Consider the following 20,994-nt stretch of genomic DNA (forward strand, 5'->3'; position numbering starts at 1 on the left):
GGATGTTCTGTTAAAAAAAAAAAAAAAAAAGTTACTTAGCTTTAAAGATTCTGCAGAGCTGTCAATCCTCTTTCACTTCGCAAGTCACTAAAGTGTCTTCATCTAGGAGTACAACACAGTCACTACTTAGTTTGAAACAATCCATTCAGTGAACTTGAATCCAGACAGAACTTAGATTTCTCATTAAACTTGAATCTTCCATTTGGTGCCAATCCAATTCTATGGACCGCTTCCTCCACTGCTACCTCTGCTAGCAGCCAGACCTATAACCAAGAAGAGGAAGACTCATATGTGGCTACACTTATATAGGCATTGGGCAGCATATGGTTAATGGTGTTGCCAGATCCTTAGTCGAGAACGTGTGGTACCAGCTGCTAACACAGGAGCTCGACCATTTTAATCTTCTGTACAAAGTTGTCTGTTCGTGTTGTTAGGCGTAAACAAATCATCACTCTAAGTTAGTGATTCATAGCAGTTTTGAAATGGGAATAAATACGAATATATATTAACTTGTAATAAAATAATACTGTGCTATATTTCTGTAAGAACTTTGTAATAACAATAATATGCTAGTGATTATTAAGATTGCCTTACTTCAAATTCGAAGCTTATTGTTAATATGTGAAAGGATTCAAAAATTGATTAAATTATTTCGACATGTGTACGAAGTGGCGAAGTTTTGATCATCTGTAGTATTGGTTTCCGCGCTCTACACCTTTGGCGCTTTTTTTTATTATTTATTTATTTATTTATTTATTTATTTATTTATTTATTTATTTATTATGGAGAGTTATTTTATAGTAAGATATTGCTGGTATGTTGGAATTAACGCTTTATTTGCAAAACATGCAAAATTCATTATACTTCGGCCATTCTCTGTTTGAAATTACTAACTACCTTTACATTTATAATAATTAGTTTATCTTAGCCTTATTGCGTCTTGCCAGCAGTTGTCTAGGTTGTTTCGGCGGATTCGCTTGTTTTCATTAGTAAAATGGAGAATTCCTTTACTGGCAAAGTGATAAGTTTAATTAATTATTATTAAGCATCGCGCTGCCTAAGTATTTTTTGTAACGCAGACTACCCAGGGGATCATTTTGTACCCTCCTGCTAAGAATATATATATGTATCTCGCTAAACAAACAAATTCGAAACTCTCACAAAAATCTAAGGTAACTGAAGTGAACAGTACACGAAATAAGTAAGAACTATTTATTATACTGCCCTCTAGGAGTGACACATCTAAATGTCAGTTACATCTACCAACGGGGGGGGGGGGGGACTTTGTGCCCACTAAGTTAAAATAGCAAATGTATAAGACACACTAACGTTCAGTTTGCACCACCGTAAGGTATATGCGTTAGATAAACATGCTGAGCTTTTTTACAATTTTAAACAATTGGAAGAGTAGTTACGAAAAATCTACAAAGATGAGCACAAAGTACCCCCCCCCCCCCCCCCGTTGGTAGTGCGAGGGTTAACATGCATCAGTTTCTATCGATATATGCAGTTGGTAAATTTCCGGTAGGGAGTATTGCTATTTTCTTCTTGGTCCTCTAGCTTTAGTCACATGTGTTGAATAAGTATGTTTTACATGAATTTCAACTTTTTGAAGAAGAACTGTATAGTGCGTGAATTACTGGATAATGTAAATGTGATTTACTCATGATATAAGAAAGGTATTTTCAGTAAATGTGGTGTTTATAGGTTCAAAGTCAACCTTCTCAAGTGGTGACGACTCAGCCGGCAACAGCTCAGGTAGCTACAATCCCTGCGGCAACGCATGTGATACAAATCAAGCCAGCCACGCAGCAAATGACGCAGATCAGAATTCAGCCACAGCCGGTGCAGCCCCAGGGACAACAGCCACAGCAAAATCTTCAGAGGAAAGGACTCTCACTCACGGTAAGTACCTGCAGATCACTCCTTTTCGTTTTCCTGCTTTTACTATTAGCTCTGTAATTTTATAACGTAAAATATCGTACTAGTTGCTCCCGATTTTTGTCCAGTTACAATAATAGCTTCGTTGGTAGCTACAAAATTTCAGAAACATGAATGTTCGTGCCTGCAGTTCCTTATAGTCCCTTATTTATCTCTTGATCTGCTCCTTTCCATAGTAAACTCTTGGCGTAGATAAAAAATTTAAATAAAATAAAATAAAAACTGAATTTTTATACCATGCAAATAGTGACGGGACGTTGTTTGACATACAAAATGTGATCAAAAGGTACGGCGACTGTAGTTGCGCAGTGCCATCCGTCAATGCTGTATCCATTTCAACTAGTAAGCCCGGTAGCCTAAACCTTTGGTACAGTCAGTGTAGAGTTGGAACGAGTTGTGACATATTAGTTGGCTTCCAGAGGCAGGGAAGTGAGGACGTGCTATGTACTTAAAAGGTATGATCAAAAAGTAAGGTGAATGTAGTTGCGCAGTGCCATCCGTCAATGCTGTATCCATTTCAACTAGTAAGCCTGGTAGCCTAAACCTTTGGTACAGTCAGTGTCGAGTTTGAACGAGTTGTGACATGTTAGTTGGCTTCCAGAGGCAGAAGAGTGAGGCAGTGTTGCCAGAGCTACTGATTTTGCAGGAGATTTCCTGCTTTTTTCACGTTCTACTGATCTACTGCGAACGAAAATGAAACGTTAACAATCTCCTGCTTTTTCCTTATTTGTAGAAGTTAAAGAAATATATTATTATTAATATTGAACTTTCATTTTTTCCTTTCATAAAAAGATTAAATTTCTCTGTATGCATGCACAAAGATCTGTAGAGCATATAGTTATAGAGCTTTGCTGTATATAATATGAATACAAGGATACAATTGTACGTCATCTTTGGTATGCGAGATGGTTGGTGATCTTTATGACTTACTGTAAAATTTACGAGTACATGTTGTTTAGATTGGGACTTCGGTTGGAAGAGTAGCTTGGATCATCTCTCCACGATCGTTAGCGAAAAATCGTCTTACGTCATGATCACATGTGACTACCATATAGCTATAGTATCGCTAGGTGCATGATAAGACATTTTCGCACTCCACTTTGCTCTTTCAGTACGTCTTACTTCACACACATGTGTATCAAACATTATTGATATAAAGGGGCTATGAGGGTCTTTCTACCTCCAAAAGATTACCTAATCATCGGAAAACATGAAATTTAAAATTCAAATTTATGTTTTGTATGTATTGTTTTATTTAGGAATGAAAGTAATATTCAATTCTGGACTGCTTGTTTTGACCACTGTCCCCTTAATAATGGCAAAGTTTTTGCTCTCCCTGGATTTGCATTCAAACGACGCCCCTTTATGTGTCTACTGCTTTCTCCTGTTTCTTATCTTCGAGTCTTCTGCTTTTCCGTCTAATCGGTCTGGCAACACTGGGGTGAGGTCGTGTTAAGAGTGTCTTTCGCTAGCCAACATTAAGATCATGCATTCTAAGCTTAAAAAGTGTCAAAGAAGCTCACGAAATGTTAAACTCAGTGTATGGCGATGAAGCTGTTTATAAGTAGTACAAGCGATTCAAAAGCGCGAAGGAGTCTGTTGAAAACGAGCAATGTTTGAGACGTCCTTCGACGTCAAAAACAGATCAAAACGTGCAAAAATGGCACAAATTAAACAGCCGAGTGACTATTCGAGAGCTTTCCGAAGAACTAAACATTTCGTATGGGTCCATGAGAAACATTTTAACCGCAGATTAAATGGGCAAATGGGTTCCTTTCTCACCACGAAAACTCCTTGCTACTCCTTGCTTTTGATCCGCGAGTTTTTGGCCGAAAAAATATTTGTCTGTCCACATTCGTTGTGCTCTCCAGATAACAGCACCATACGACTTCTGGCTCTTCTCTCAAGTTAAAACTATGCTTAAAGGCAAACGTTTTGGCTCCATTCCTGACATTAAGACCACGACATAGCAGCTGAACATCCTACCAAAACAACCCTTCCAGAAATGCTTCCAGTCATGGATCCAGCGTTAAGATAAGTGCATTGTAGCCAGTGCCGGATTTACGTATAAGCTAAACAAGCTATAGCTTAGAGCCTCACTCTCTTGGAGGCCCCCCAAAAAATTAAAGACAAAAACTGGTTGTAATATAATTTCCAAATAATAAGAGAAAGCAAATAAGATAAAACCCACATACAACAACGGTATTTTGTATTGTTATGCACTAAGCTCTTATGAAGCAAATAATGAGGGCCTCGCTTGTAATGCGGCCCTGTTTGCCAACCCTGCTTGTAAAAGGGCCTCTGTTACCCAGCCTCACTAATGATGGAATCCCTGTTTCCTAGTCCTGCTTGAAATGAGGTCTCTGTTTCCTAACCCCTCTTGTAATAGAGACTCTGTTTCAGAGCCCCGCTTGTAATGGGGATCCAATTTTTCAGCTCCGCTTAAATGGGACCCCGTTTCCCAGTCCCGCTCATAATGGGGCCCTGTTTCCCAGCCTGCTTTTAATGTGGCCCTTGTTTCAGAGTTCTGCGTGTAATACTGACCTTGTTTCCCACCCATTACATTTAACTACTTTAATAAGATTTCACAGTATGAGTGTTATGGTATATTGTACTTGTATGCTGATAGAACTCTAGTGCTGCCCTTTCTCGTACTCTTTGGAATACGACAAGAAATCGGGGGCTGGGAACAGTGGATTCATTAAGAAGGCATGAAACGACGCTGGCGAAATAATAGAAAAATATCAAAAGAAATTACAGCCCTAAGCGGCGATACTTTTTATATCGCGAAATTATAGATATTTCGTTGTACGTATTCAGGGTGTCTATCGGTCACGGAAGTTATGAAAGTCATGAAAAAGTCACGAAATCAGAAAACGGTATTGAAAGTCAAGAAAAAGTCACGGAATTTAGCTTTTGGGTCACGATTTTTTAAAATCTGTACAAATATAAGTACAGACTGGAAAATTTTGTTCTATAAAACGTCAAAATTCAACACCAAAAATGTCTGTGGTCAGCTTTAGACGCTACCAAATCGCAAGCAAGCACACTTCTATCGCATGCATAAAAATTCTGCCTAATTCGCACCCGAATTCGCTCTTGGGAATATTACGAAATTTTATTGTTTGATAAAGAAAAGGTCACGAAAAAGTCACGAAATTTCATTTTGGAATTTTAGTAGACACCGTGATATTAGAAGTAGTGTCAAGAAATATTTTCATAATATTCAGAATTACTGTCCTTGCCACTCATTTTCATAGTGATCAATAATTTTTCACTAAAGGAAAGAAGAGGAGCATGAATCATTCGTTTTAGGCATCTGAGTCGTTCGTTTTTATATATTAACAGCGCACTGTATTTTGTTATGTATTGCTGTGTTCAGAACTGCACAACTGAATCTGTCTTCTGTAAATTAATACCCAGCATTCTGAATGTGTTAGGTCTATCGCCACTAGCTACTACATAACAAAGTAAAGTACCTAAATCTTTTCATGTCGTAGTAAAAAGAAGCTATGTATAATAGAATCATTTTAGTCTAACAGTGACGTTTTTCAACGATATTTTGAAGATATTTAGCGAATTTGCGTCGTACTATACCTCGTGGGTTGCATTCCATTTTGGTCCGAGTTACTCTAGTAACTTGACCTGAAAAAAACTCACACTATTGGTTGAAAGTGAAATTGAGCTTCAGGCAATACTTACTAACCAGGGCGATATTCAGACTGTATGTAACTACATTGAATCTGTGGAAACGTTTGAAACTTTACCAAAAAACGCGAATAGAAACAACTTGAAATTAGAAAAGTTGCGACCTCCACGTATAGAAGCTTGGAATGGAACTTTGCTCATAAGGAAGCAGAGAAGATCTGAAAGAGGCTTAATTAGGACGAAATTAAACTACAGCTAATTTTACAGTTTTCCTAGACAAAAGTAATCGAAAAGCGGAAACGCAGTGGGCTAGACAATATTATTTTGCTTGAGATACTGTTACTAGGATTCACCAGTCTGCTTTAGCTTTGCAACTTATAGATTCGGCATTTATTTGCGTCTCTATAAGTCTGCTGTCCCAATGAACAGTGTGGACTTTTATGATGATACTGATATTCACGGTTCCCACTCGTCCTGGAAATCCGGGAAAACCTGGAAATGTCCTTGAATTGATTTTGTCCGGGAAATGTCCTTGAAAATGAATTTCTGTCCCTGAAACTTACAGAAATATAGAATGTCAGACTTTTATTTTTCATAATTATAATGAAGATTTTAATTGATTGCTATTTTTGTTTGCTATTCCTGTTTGTGTACTGATTAATTGTCATAATCCTGCATGTGTGGGTGGTTGGTTGGTGGGCTTTCTTTCTCCCAACAATGTGGTTAGCTGGCAAAACTTCTCTCTTCTTCTTTCATCTACTAATTTGTCAACCCATTCTTGGATGCTCTTTCTTCGCTATCACTATCCTTCAGAAACTGTGTTTTGTACCAGTATCAATCCTTCATAGATTGGTGTATGGTAACATTTCCCATAAAGACCTTACTCTAGTTAACATCACGAAAGAAATATTGCATCATGCCTTCCACATAAGCATCGCTATATGGCAGAGCTGGAGAAAATAACGACTGTTGAAAGAGAAAGTCAAGTGCAGAGCAAGAGGAAAGACAGAGAAAAGGAAATTGATGAAAACAAGTGAAGTTTGGAGACTGAAGCAAACCAGTTTGCACATGAAGCAGATATTTTTTTTTTTTTTTTTTTTTTGTGTTCAGTTATTATTATTTTTTTGTTTTGAGTGGCCGTTTTGTTGGCACTTAAGGCTGTTTTACACATTACAAAGGTTAACGCTGTAGCTCCGTTATTTTTAAAGATATTAATTTCTAACAAAAAAAGCATTTGAAAGAATACGTATACTTACTTACACAGGAGCTCTAGGGCACATATTCGTGAGAAAAGTGGCTCACATTGTGCCTCCGTGTTTATTACTTTAATTCAGTATTTTCTTTTTCTCTGGGAACGTCGTCAGCACTATTTTTATTACTGCGTCACCGGATTCTTACTTTTACATCCCTTACTGTAAGTTTTGTTATCTTCTTGTAGAGCCAAAAATGAATTGAGGGACTACCATATAAAGCAATAAGTTAAAGATGTATTGTTGACATAAATTATTAATGTGAAAAGCGTTTACGTAAAAACAATCAATTGACTGTAAATACAAGGATAAATATTAAGGGTGATCAAACCCGAAATTTAGTCACGGAATACTCTGTACTAATTATTCTTTAAACAGTCACAAAATCTACAATAGGAGGTGTAGAAGTTAGGATCCGGTGACACGGTAATAAAAATGGAGCTGAGAGCATTCTTAAGAGAGGAAGGAAACAATCAATTAAAGTAATAAACACCGAGGCAAAAGATAAGCCTCTTTCCATTTGAAAGAGAATTAAAGAGAGCGTTGACTTCGCATTCCGGAGGTTGCGGATTCGATTCCCGGTGCCGACCATCCTCACGGGTTTTCCAGGGTTTTCCTCAGTACTACCAGGTAAATGCCAGGAGGGTACCTACTAAACAGGCCCTAGCCAATACCTTCCCAGATTCTTTCCATTGTTATTGTTGTTAGATATCCAGTATAAAATGCCCTTTGAGCTGTATTTGGTGATTGTTAAATAATTAAAAATAAATAAATCTTTAAGTTTTACGTCCCACGGTTATGCCGGTTAGGCTAAAGGAGACGGTGATGATGAGAGATGAATGAAATGGTGGAATGAAGAAAGTGGGAGGAAACGGGAGAACCCCGAGAAAACCCACGCACACGGTGTTTGTCCACCACAAAGTTCACTTGGCGGGGGCTGGGATCGAACCCGGGACCCCAAGCACCAGAGGTGAACGCTCTACCACTGAGCCACCGCGGCCCCAAATAAATAAATAAGTGTCAAGCATTTTATGTCCAGTGGACATTTAAGCGTACTACATTTCAAATACGTGAAAAGACCTTGTTGAAAGTTAAAGTTGAAAGTTAACAAATACTCATAACACCACCCTTTTCTTCTTGCCTTTTTTTCTTCGTTTCTAGGGCTAATATATATATATATATAGATGAAAGATGTATTTAATTATTTTAAATGAGAAGTCCATATGCCAAATTTAATGTTTCTAACATTCAGAGATTCCGAGATACGGACATTTTAAGATAATAATTACCACCCCTATCGTACCCCCCTCCTTCCCCGTTGAATATCCAAAAATCCTTCCTTAGTGGGATCTTAATCACAAATCCATGCCCTGTCCAAATTTCAAGTATCTTGCTTAAGCGGTTTGATCTAATATATGCAAAGAGATATACTAATTATATCTGTGGCTTGGTTCTAAAAGAGCCAATGTCACTTTTGGTAAAAATAAGATGTTTGTCAAATTTTAATGCCTATAAATGGATATTTTTTGTGCAAGAGAAGCAAATGTTAATATGAATGGTATATATTCAAAACTATTTCGTGTTGACATTTGCTCTTGTACAAGAAAACATCCATTTATAGAATTTTATTTATTAAAATTGAAGAGTATCTCATTTTTGCCAAAAAGTGACATTGGCTCTTTTAGAGCCAGAGCCAAGCCACAGATATATAGAGATTACTAATAAGAAATACAGTGTAGTTGTAAGTATTGTTAGACAATAAAGGATATTAATGTTCTATTCTTTCCTTCTTCAATAGCGAGAACAAATGTTGGAAGCGCAGGAGATGTTTCGAACTGCCAACAAAGTCACGAGACCAGAAAAGGCTCTTATTCTTGGTTTCATGGCAGGATCCAGGGGTAAGCATTGGATAAAATTAGAATTTACTTAGTATCACAAGCCTGCATGGCACTTATAATCTAAAGTGGCAAATTTGCTGAGAATAATGTAGTTTGCCTTTCGAGACTGAAGAACATAGTTTTAATATATTTGCGAACTTAATACTTGATTCAGACAGTATTCTCAAGAAGAATGTTCCTAATCAATCAATCATACTGACACATTTGTGTCTGATCGGATACCTTACGCGAAGTACAAATGTGTACATTTGAAAGCACTTGTTTTCTTTTTTCTTATCTTTCTTTTGTCAACAAACTTTAAAAGTTATTTACTGAATTCTATACGTCTGTGTGTCTGTCTGATTGTTATTTGCGATTTTTTCAATTTTAAACCCTGCATTCGATAGAGCATCAAAAATTATCTGAGAAAGTGATTAAATTTTTCGCGTCACTCTTACCGTTCCCGAGATATTGGCCAAAAAATGGCCGATTTCCAGAGATTTAAGGAGCCATATCTCGGAAACCGTAAGTCATAGAGAGATCATATTGGTGTTGATCAATACCTAAGAGGATGGTAAATATTTTGGTACTAAATAGTAACCGGCGCGAAAAAGTAAGATTTTCGAGTATCGAATTGTAATAGTGATCAAAAGTTGCGTATTTGCGTGCTAAATCAATGGAAAAGTAGCGAAAATAAACACACTTTGGATCTTCAGTCTGCGCAAACGGCCTAAATTTTGAAACAATTTACAAAAAAACACCAAAATTTACCTTTACACAAGGAATATACAGATTACTTTTTTTCATTTCTATAGAGTTTGTATTTTATTTTAGTTGTGTGAGGTCATGTTTGTTATTAATTCGTTAATGTGGGTATTTTTATACGTACATTTTATTTTCATAATGATTTTGCAGCTCTTCGCCCATTTGTCTTTTTTTTTTTTCTTCATGAAATGGCGCAGAACTCACCAGGAGAAGGTGGCTGCAGTTCGAGTTCCACCCACTCCCTACCTAACTCTCCTATCAATTAGAGTGTGCTAAATTATGTTTATTTAGTCAGGAATGTTGTCTTAAATCCAGATTTTTTAAATCCACTTTCAACACTGTGAGTCTTGAGAGCAAATTAGCTCTTAATATAGCCATCTCCGTTTTCTTATCCGCACAATTTTCCCACAGACTCTATAACAAGTTTCACACATCTTTCAACTTCCTGAGTGTAGCATGGAAAATTTAAGAAGTCAAACTCATGAGCAGATTTGTCATGCATAAGTGATAAGATATTGTCTGTTGTCAAGCTTTCGAACACTGGAGGGGGCGACAGCTTACATTTTATTTTCTCCAATCTATCAGTCCGTGGCATCAAAATGTACTGAAGGTGCCATAGAAGTTCTAGCAGAGCATGAGACCGACTGATTTTCCGCCTCAGTTAATTATATATTGTTCTCTGTACGGAAGAATGCATAGATATTTCAGTAACTTTTACACCAAAATTTCCGAAGCTTGAAAATTTCATTGCAAATATTGCTATTTGCGTTATTCAAATTTTGCGAAAGCACACCCGGCGCGAGGCTAGCTTGCGTTAATCAGAACTTGCGGAAGCGCACCCAGCGCGAGGCTAGCTATCAGAACATTTAATTTTTTGTTACTCTTTATACAAATATTTATTGTAATATTTAGTAAATAAGTCATTTAAAGGAAGTTTAAATGTTCAATTGTGTTTTATAAGTGTGTTTTCCTATTAAAAGCGAATAAGAAATAATAACTTACATGCTTCAGCGGAGCTTCCGCTTGAAATGCCGGTAGAGAAAAAAAAAGTGAGACTTCTATGTATCAGTGTTGGTATGAGATATTACTTATAAAAATACTCAGAATTAGTGTTAAATAGGTTTAACGTGAAGAAACAATAATTGGAGAAAAAATTACAAGCCATACAGAATTTATTGTGTGTTAAAGGAACGTCGTTACTTATACAGTTACGACAATGTCATAAAATATAGAAAGCCGTGATACAACAAGATGTTAAAACATGTGGTTATAATTCCTGAAGTGACGTATAAGTGGGAATTTGAGTTCATGATGGCTTGTTTTACATTCTCTTTCTCTTCTGCTTCATATGCAGGTAAAGTTTAGATAATAAGTGTATTGATATCCCAGATGTTCTGAAAGAAACTCGTTTCATCTGCATGACCAGTGGGACGAACTGCATGGAAACACATTTCTAATTATATTTGAAATACTGTAGTTTTCATAGAAGTATAAACAAGGAAATTCATCATCTGATATTCAGAAAGTGATGGTTTATAGGCATTTCATTACCTGGAAATTCTTGAACCAAAAGCCAGCTCTCAGGGGGCTTGTGGAAAAAAAAAAAAATGTAAGGTCCGGGTACTGCTGGATTTTTTTTCTTTCATATTAATCCAACGACTTCTTATTGGTGTATTGAGGTAATCTATGGCATGAATTACTATAATTTAACAAGGGATCTATTTATATTTGAGCAGTCTCGTGGCAAAATATTACAATGAGTGCTTAATTACAAACGTGTTTTCCCACAGAGAGCTCCCACAGCTTCGATAATCTTCATTCCTATTAGCTTAAATGTCCGTCCTCAACCATTAAAAATCCAACAACTAAAGGTGTTTAAAAGAAATTTCTATACGTCTATTGCTACTTCTTGCCATTATTGGTATTTAATACAGTATATAATTTGCTTCGAAGTATTTACGCTTTTATGTTAATAATGTTCTTTTGATTTTGTGTTTATTATCGCTACTATTCCATAAACAAAAGTGTATTATGTTATTGGAGATCATACCGCAGAGCAGTCCCTATCAGAGATAATTTGTCAGGTTCTGTCTACATATTTCAGTGCATTTTAATCAGAATTGGATTCTGGTAAAAAGAACGTGCATCTCCTCGATACTCTCTGGTCAAAAATAGGAAAGTAAGCGTTTACCATTAGTTTCGGCGAAACTACCTACTCAGATTTGAGAAGTTATTACGAAATATTCCTATCACATCTGATAATTTTGTCGAAGTGTACCATCAGAGTACAGTGAAGCCCGTCAAGGCTATGGGCATAAATAGATGTTAATACGGTTGAGTTCCGTCTACACAGGTTACACGTCAGATGTATGAGAGGTGAGTGACGGTTGCTGAGTAAATTGCACGTGTCACCAGTGAATATATATGGGTGACGGTTGCTGAATAAATCGCACGTCCCGCTGTCAGAGTAATACTGATTTGTTTTGTATTTTAAAAGTGTAATCCTGTTTGTAGTGGTTCGGAACTAATTTTTGCTAGTATTACTATTTATTGTAAGTCACGACGGCTGCGCTGATACCTTCATAAATCAAGCAAATAAGTAAATGTTATTACGCTTACTGCTAATTGTGTAATTAGAGCAAATTTGTAGGTGTATTATTTCACGCTCTTATCAGAGAAAACAAAGGTGTGTAAGGAAAATCATTAATATGTCCAATTTGATAATTGAATGATGTAAAGCAGTATACTTGGCCGGTGCTATGATGTACGTTGTCCTTGTCTTGTGTCCCTGAGAGTAGATTAGCGCGTCGTTTTTCTGAAGTTGGCTAGAGCTGCATATTATTTCTTAGGCGTCAAATTTATTAATTCATCACCTTCGATATAACAGACTTATCAGGTTCAATTACATGGAAGAAGATTAAAGCAAACTCAAAGTCTGAATACTGAGTTGATGTTCATTGACTTTTTTTTCTTTTTTAATGGTTTAAATTGACTTTTTCATTTTATTTTCCTGTTTCTCCAAAGACTTATAACCTTGTATTATCGAAGACTTGTGAACAATAAACATACTCCAAGTAATATATATACAAGGTGTGATTGAAAAGTACCGGAACTTTTCCCGCCGAGCGGCTCCCTGGCCTTCGAAAAATGTGAGGGGTGGGGGAAAATGTGCGCGGGACCTTCCTCTTTCAAGCGGAACTTGGCCCAGTGCGCTGCGAGCAGCGGTTGAGAAAGCATCGCTGTCCGCGCGAACGTCGTTTTGGTCGTCGGTCACGTTTTTTGAGCGCCCGAAATGGAGTCAAAGATTGACCAACGCTACGCCAAGAGACGTTAACCGAGGGGTCGTACTCGTAGCAGCAGGTTTCATCACCGCTGATCACACTGTCTAATAACTCTTCGTCGGCTTCCACACAATCCAGCACTTCACGACTCATTTTCACTCGCAGTTCTTTTTGCTCCTTGGTCAACACCTTGGGGACCAGTTTGGCGCACACCTTCCGCATGTTCAATTCTTCAGTCACAATTTTTTGCACTGCATAGTATGTCAAATTAAGTTCTTCGCTGATCTTCCGGAGGGTTGTCCGATGGTCCAGGTTCAGGTATTCGCGAAGTCGGTCGACGTTTCATCGGTTTTCGACGTCGACGGCCTCCCAGAGCGTGGTTCGTCATCGGCGTCCTCCCGGCCTTCCCTGAAGGCCTTGTGCCACTCAAAGATCCGAGTACGGGACATCACATCTTCCCCAAAGGCTTCCTTGAGCAGGTCCTGGGTCTCGGCGAACGTCTTTTTTAGTTTGACACAAAACTTGATGGTGTAGCGTTGATCAATCTTTGACTCCATTTTCGGCGCTCAAAAAACGTGACCGACGATCAAAACGACGTTCGCGCGGATAGCGATGCTTTCTCAACCGCTGCTCGCAGCGCACTGAGCCAAGTTCCGCTTGAAAGAGGAAGGTCCCGCGCACATTTTCCCCCACCCCTCACATTTTTCGAACGCCAGGGAGCCGCGCGGCGGGAAAAGTTCCGGTACTTTTTAATCACACCTTGTAATATGTTTCCAAAAATACCGATAGAAGAGATAGACTGCCAACAGACTACCAAGGAATTAAGTAGTAAGGTAAGATTGGTTACATTTCTAATGATATTGTTCTTTATAAGTTTGTTAAGTTCATTTGGTTGCTCCAGAATGCAAGAACCCTAAAATGTTACCAGCTCTAAATTTAAATAAGATTCCGTTGCGCGTTTGTTATAAAGTTTCCAAATCAGCCTGATTCTTGTTAGAAAGTTATCCAAGTTAAACATAATTTGTAGAACGTAAGAGATTTAAGTTACAAGCATGTTACCTTACGCTCGGCATAATGTAACATGGTCCGGTACTTTTGGACACCTAGTATATATAAAGAAATTTTATCTTTATTGAAAAATGTTAGAAAACATGTTTATTTCTCATATTAAAAAAGTAGGTCGCAAATTTTGCGTAATTTTATTCAGGTAAATAGTTTCAATAAGTATTACAGGAAAATATATGGTTAGTAACTATATTTTGCAAATTTTACGTATTTAACCAAAAAGATAACATTACTTTAGAAAATAAGTGTATATTTTAGCTTTCTTTATGGTTTTCAGTTTATTTCTATGGGTATTTTGGTATAGGACATCTTCAAAAGAAAACTAAAAATTTTATTTCGTAATTTTTCGTCAAAATTCCAAATTTTGAAAGTCAGCCATAATGTCATCTTGATGCATCTCTTTGTCTTCGGAATAAATTATCTGATTGGATCATCCGCAGTCACAGATGTGGTTGAGATATTTTCGGCTTTCTTTGATCTCAGCAGAGAAACCTATCATCCTATAGTTACGTCACAATAATCCTCCAATTAGGGATCATCTTCCCATTGTTCTTTGTCTTACATCAGAAGCAGCTATAGGAGATAGACGTGAAGTGTTCATCGTCTGTGTCAATTTGTTAAAATTCTTGTTGTAAATCAGTGATACTCATTTGGAATGATGATTCGTGCTAAATTCACGAGCTAGAACAGTGAGAAATTGTTGTAGCAGATTAAGACAGTGGCAAAATAAGAAAATCTCGAGTTTGGAGATTATCGTTGTGGAAGAAGAAGTGAGTTGGTAAGCCATATTTGCAGAAGAAAATCTGTCCGGAGCTATCGCAGCTATGTTCTATTTTGGGACCACAAATAAATGATTCTTTATAGAATCATGTGGAGTAAGTAGGTATATTTTGGAAAATTTTATGCTCTAACAATTTTGGCTCATCGTTGGATGAAAAACAAGTAAGTGTAACGAGAAAAAAATCAAGGAAACTGTTCAGGCACAATAACTTCTAAATTCATTGTCTTGTGGCAGAACAAACGAGTGTGATGTTTACTGTGCATATGTTAAATTCGAATATGATGTGCTAATTGCCGTGAGTTTTTCCCCAAAATTTCATACATATAGGTCCAGAAATGTGACTGCGTGAATACATTCAATGGGGGGGAATTAGAATCATCTTAACGAAGACGATTGTCATAATAACAAGAAATGTGTGTACCCAATGAAAGAAATTTTAGAATCCCTGTTAACTTCAAAATTATTTATTTATTTCGGAAATTTAGTACTGCTCGGAATATTTTACAATTTGGCATGGTGCTTTTCTTTGTCTAAATCATTCTAAAGGTCATAGAATTTTGGAAACAAATGTCAGAATCACGGCTTATGGTTAGTACAAGGGTACATGAATTTGGATACCAATAACAAGAGACTGTCGTCAACAGGTCAGTTCTCCGTTGTTTATTCTTATACCCATCTAGAAATTTTCAGATACAGTTTAAAGATTTATTAGTGTAAATATTTCAGTATTCTAAAAGTGAAAGAGAGAATTTTCAGAGCGACACTTTCGTGAATAGCCACTGCGTCTTTGCCAAACTGTGGTAGCTAAAGAAACATAATTGGTGAATAAAAAGGGTGCTTCATGTGTATGATTTTTTTTTTTTTTTTATTCTTAGGTTAAGGTAGTATAGTTAGGTTTAAGTATTGTACAATTTTCTTTTGAAGCGTTTTCCTGTGCTAGTTGTTCAACGAGGTCCGAGCTTCAAGGGAGGTAGCGAAGAGAGCGTAAACCCTCTATGCCGGCCACAACTACAGCGCACAGAGGTTTGAGCACCGAAAAAAAAAAAAAAAAAAAAAAGCTAACCACAGGGAATTTGTAAATTGGCTTAGTGTAGATTTAATGTAATGTGTTTTGTTGATTTTCATTGTTTTGGGTCGTTATAATGTAAATGTCTACAAATATCGAGAATATTAATGAATATGCATATTTTAAGAATATTGTGGAAAACAATGAAAAGTAAACAATGTTTCGGTACTGAAGATTTAGAAATATTTAATGTTATTCTCTTTTATTTCAATTCAGATGGGTATTTCCGTACAAGCAACTGTAAAGATTTTTTTTTTTTTTTTTTTTTATTTATTTAGTATTAGATTTCCTGTCAACTCTCTTTTCAATGAATGATGAAAATAAAATTTTACTAGCCGTGAAGTAACATCTTTCTTTTCAAGTACAGAATATAGCATTTGAGTTTTAAGTAGTAAATTTGAGTACAGTTATGTTTGAATAGTATATGAAGTATGGACAAGGCAAAGAGCAGTACGAATACAATTATTTTACTGGTGAAATGAAATAGCTGTGAATCGAAGAAATAAATTTTCCTTAGTGTGACCGGGGTTGGAAACAACCGAGTCTGCAGAATTTCATTATTTTTTTCTTTTCTACCAGTTTGATCAAAATCTCAGTTTGGATTTTTTTTTATTTCCGTTGCGCTACTAAATTCTGTTTGTGATTCGTATGAGATTTTTTTTTTTTTTTTATTTTGATAGGGCTTTTACAGACAGAATTAAGATCTCCATGGTGCTCATTGCCAGCTCCACTCGTAGGTCGATGTCCTGTGTCGGTAGTTTGTGGTTCGCAACCTATTTCACGGTGGGATGCGGATGATGAACTGCAGGCCTGGATACCGGACTGTGAGTTGAAAATGAAGAGACTCTGGAATCTTCTCATTTGGGCAAATTTGAGTTCTATTTTCCGTAGATGATTGGCTTGTAAATGTGTCAGTGACTGTTGATGGCAAGCCCACATGGGCCCAGTAGGTTTGTTACCACCAGTCGATGATACATTTGCATAGTCCATAGTCTTAAGGAAAGTGAACATCATACAAAACACAAACACACAGGTTTATTTATATCATATATATTAATATCATATATTTATATTTATATATTATTATTATTATTATTATTATTATTATTATTATTATTATTATTATTATTATTATTGTAAAAAGCAATTAGACAGGGCGGTGTGTTCCAGATGTGACTATAAGAGATCCTGGACCTCTCAGTTGCTTCCGATGGCTGACATGTGCAAATCGGGTCTTACGGTTGTACGTTTCTCAAACAAATGATAGGAACAAACTGAAAGTTCTTGTAAACTACATTTTAAAGACATGCTCCTGCCTGTTTCGACATAAAGAGATATCAGTGATAGCAGTCAGTGAAATATGGACCTAAACATATTTTAAAGGTAGTTCAAACAATTAGACATTTGCCTAACAAGATTTAAAGAATCTTCGATCTTGTGATTGAGAGAGACGCGTTCATCTGTCATCCAGAGAACATATTGTTGTCTATGACAGTGAATGAGAGACAACACGTACGACAATTGGGTTACAGGAAAGTGCTAGAGGCAAGAAATCAAGATCTGATTGGAGAAAATGTAAGCTGTCGCCCCCTGCAGTGCTCGAAAGCTTGACAACAGACACTATCTTATCACTTATGCATGACAAATCTGCTCATGAGTTTGACTTCTTAAATTTTCCATGCTATACTCAGGAAGTTGAAAGTTGTGTCGAACTTGTTTCCGAGTTCTCAGGAAAAGTGTGCGGACAAGAAAACAAGAGCATTTTTAAGTTTCTTCCGGCAATGTTCTTGGAGCATTCTCAACTTTTTTTTTCTAATATCTGCCTGTCCAAACGAAGAGTATAAATCAAGCCTTATAATATAGGTTTTTCAAGGGTAAAGAGATAGGGAATAAAAGTTTTTAAATGAAGGTAAGTATATGATTAATGGAGTAAATCGATGGTGATTAATGTGAAAAGAACTCAAACCAACTACTCTTTCTATTTCAATACTCCGTATAAGTTAAGGACACGGTGGCTCAGAGGTAGAACTCTCACCTGTGGTACTAGGGGTCTCTGGTTCTATTCCACACCAAGTGGATTTGTGGTGGACAACATCGTCTGCGGGTTCTCTCATTTCCTTCCACATTCTCTTTCCATCAAGTCTTTCATAATCATTCACTTCCATTAATCATTCGTTTTTTTTTTTTTTTTTTAAATCCTACAAGGCATGACCGTGGGATGTAAAAGATTTTATTCCAGTTATTTTTCTTTTTTTAAAGTTGTTTCGAAGGTGGATTTGCGTTTTTTTTTTTTTTTTTTTTCCTTTACTCAGTGGGTCTAGTAAGTTGATACTGTACAATAGAATCGAACACAAAAATGCATGTACCATTGAGCTCTTATCACCAGGTGAAAGGTTTAAAAGGAAGATTAAAATATTGGTAAAGACATTAAGAGATACTTACCGTAGTCCGCTGGTTTAAGAATTTTTATAAGAAGTCTTTGTCAGAATCTACGTTATATTCTTCGCCCACCTGTCTTTTTTTGTACACAAGACATAATATAGCTTCAAACACAGCTCTTTGTAGTGGGCTAATGTATCCTTTTACCGATATTTTGACTTTCCTTTTTAATCCTTTCAAACTGATGATACAGATCAGATTAGCCCTGAAACATTGTGAAATTGAAGCATGTCCTTTTGAGGTAACTTTTTTTTTTTTAAATTCGATTTGATTCAGTGTTTCATAGGCCATTAAAATTGAAGAATTTACAAATAATTATGTTCTTATAGTCATTCTCTTTCTCCCATTGAAATGCTTTTATGTTTGGTTTCCTTTGTAGACAATCCATGCCCGCATTTGGGTAACATCGTAACGATAAAGCTTAGTGAGAATCAAGAAAATATTCAACAAGCGGATGGTACATATCTCACTATGATTGTAGAAACTCACTTCCAGATGAACTATAACACAGGCGAGTGGAAAAGGATAAAAAAATATAGGAAACTGGAGGAATCGACAGCCACTTAAGGTATGCACTTTTTCTTGTTATTATTATTATAAAATTTAATTTAATTAATGATTATAGTGAGCATTGTGCATTTTCGAACATACAATGCTCACATCATGCGGTTTCGTACATTGAATTTTTCATTATACCTGTGGGTAGTTGATACGGTATATCAAGCAAGTTACTGTATTTTGTAATTGAAGGTTGTAAGTCACATAATCTCTCTGCGGTATCCTCCTTTCCTTATGTCTTTTCATACCTTGAAAACAAAGAAAACAAAATATTTTCTTCGAAAACGAAGTTTCCTGGAAGATTATCGTATTAGTACATATCAAAAAACTTTGCCTGTAGTTGAAAATTTTATCTATAAGCCTTCTAAAAGTTGTAGGAACTTGTATTTTAATACATGATGTTCCTCTATGGAATCAGTGTATTTCCTATATTTCACTGGTTGGGATGCTGCAAGCTTACTGTGAGCAAATGCAATTTCAAGTAGCAGGCACGTGTGAAATTTTATACTTTTTTTTTTTTTTTTTTTTTAAATACCTCAAATCTATTTTTAAAAACTGTGGAAACTGAGGTTATTTGTTTAAACTGCAATGCAAAAATGTGCTTATCCTTTGAAGTCTAATGAAATTTACTACTGCCGTGTATCATTTACTTGCCGATGTTTTGAATTCTTGATATTATATTTTCAAATGTACTGTTCCTTACTTTCAGTTAATTTACATTTTCTAATTAATCTGTAAAGACAATTCGGTTGTACATTTGCAGATATTGGGTACAATATTAAGAGTTCAAAATATTAGCAAGTAAAAGATGCATGGTTGCAGTAAACAGCATTTGGATTTCAAAACGTTAGGCATTTTAGCATTGCAGTATGAACAAATAATCGCAGTTTTTGCAGTTTTTAGTGTGGATTTGAAGTGTGTTTTAAAAAAGAATAATAAGAAAATTATATAAGATGTAAAAATTTCACACGCACTTGCTATTTGGAACTGCATTTGCTCACAGGATGTTCGCAGAAGTGTCAGTGAATGAAATAAAAGAAGGAATAAACTGATTTCAAAGAGGAACAGAACACGCAATCTAAGGTAAAATGGTTTCATTATAGTAGTACAAGTTATGTAAAATAAAATGAAATCGTTAACGTTTTACTTCTATATTGTTAAGCAAAAGGGACTGAGATAATCCGATGACATAGAAAGGGTAAGTGGTGAGTGAAAGGGGATTCAAAGACGTACCGTATATACGAAGGTGTCAAAAATTATCCGCAATGTAGCTGTAACGTGTTACGCACGAGAAAGGAGCCGTAGATGGTCGTAACACTTGTGCGACCATTTTTGAATTTTTCAATCCATTCGTAGACACTTCGTTGTGACAAGACACTGTTCCTGTATTGTGCCGAAAGTTTATGATGGATTGCGGCCCCTGATACACCTTCCGACCCCAAAAACCGGATCACTGCTCGTTGTTCCTCTTTGGTGCAAACTTCTATTAGAGCGGCCATGATCTATCTGTAACAAAAGGGAGACAAATGGAGGAATTAGTGTCAAGCATGACTACAACAGTATAACAATAAAATAAACGAGGATAGAGGTCAGTATGAACAATGTAAAAAAAGTTATAGCTACATTGCGGATAATTTTTGACTTACCCTCATATATGCAGGTACCCACGTGGTAGATGAAGGTTCCGTTGTGTGTATTAATAGAAAACACACATGAACATTTTGGCTGAAGTAGCATTTATTGATAATTGGAAGGACGTATTGAAATAGAGTAGGCAGAGCGAGAGCTGTGACTTCCTTCTTTATATGTGTAACTAACACTTTCAAGAAATTAAAATAACTGCGGAAAGAAAATGACTTACGGATACTAAAGTTCAGAGTAATTATAGAAAGTGACACTGACAGTCGTTTAGAAGATTCATAATAGTGTGCGTCGCTAGAGCTTTTTTCGAGGGCAATTTCCACTCGAAAAAAATTTTTTTTCCCTAATGATGTATAAAAAACTATAATACCTCCTTATTTAGTATTGCATTTGAGTGAAAACAAGTTTGCTGCGCCCATTATTTATGATCAATTTACTAGAGATGTTGGGTAATGTATGAGATAATGTAGGTAACGTAATAATAATAATAATAATAATAATAATAATAATAATAATAATAATAATAATAATAATAATAATAATAATAATAATAGATCTTTTTTTTTTACTTCCGTCGCTGCTCTGAGAGGTGACTCGCTGAAAATATGAATGCATGCTAGTCAGTATTCTAGAAAGAAAACATGGTGCAAGTTTAAACCTCGATGTTAAATGATACCTGAAA

At 36.2% G+C, this 20,994-nt stretch overlaps 1 protein-coding gene across 1 annotated transcript in view; it reads left to right on the forward strand.

Annotated features, from left to right (window-relative positions):
- LOC145667113 (negative elongation factor A-like) overlaps positions 1 to 20,994 on the forward strand; it is a 73,171-nt gene that overhangs the window by 44,724 nt on the left and 7,453 nt on the right. Inside the window, exons 8-10 of the mRNA XM_081734856.1 lie at positions 1,708 to 1,905; positions 8,638 to 8,737; positions 18,493 to 18,681. Of these exons, the coding sequence (XP_081590982.1) occupies positions 1,708 to 1,905; positions 8,638 to 8,737; positions 18,493 to 18,680 (486 nt within the window). The 3' untranslated portion in view covers position 18,681. The remainder of the gene's footprint in view (positions 1 to 1,707; positions 1,906 to 8,637; positions 8,738 to 18,492; positions 18,682 to 20,994) is intronic.

Source organism: Thermobia domestica, chromosome 12 (assembly GCF_964235325.1).
Source record: "Thermobia domestica chromosome 12, izTheDome1.hap1.1, whole genome shotgun sequence".
NCBI lineage: Eukaryota > Metazoa > Arthropoda > Insecta > Zygentoma > Lepismatidae > Thermobia > Thermobia domestica.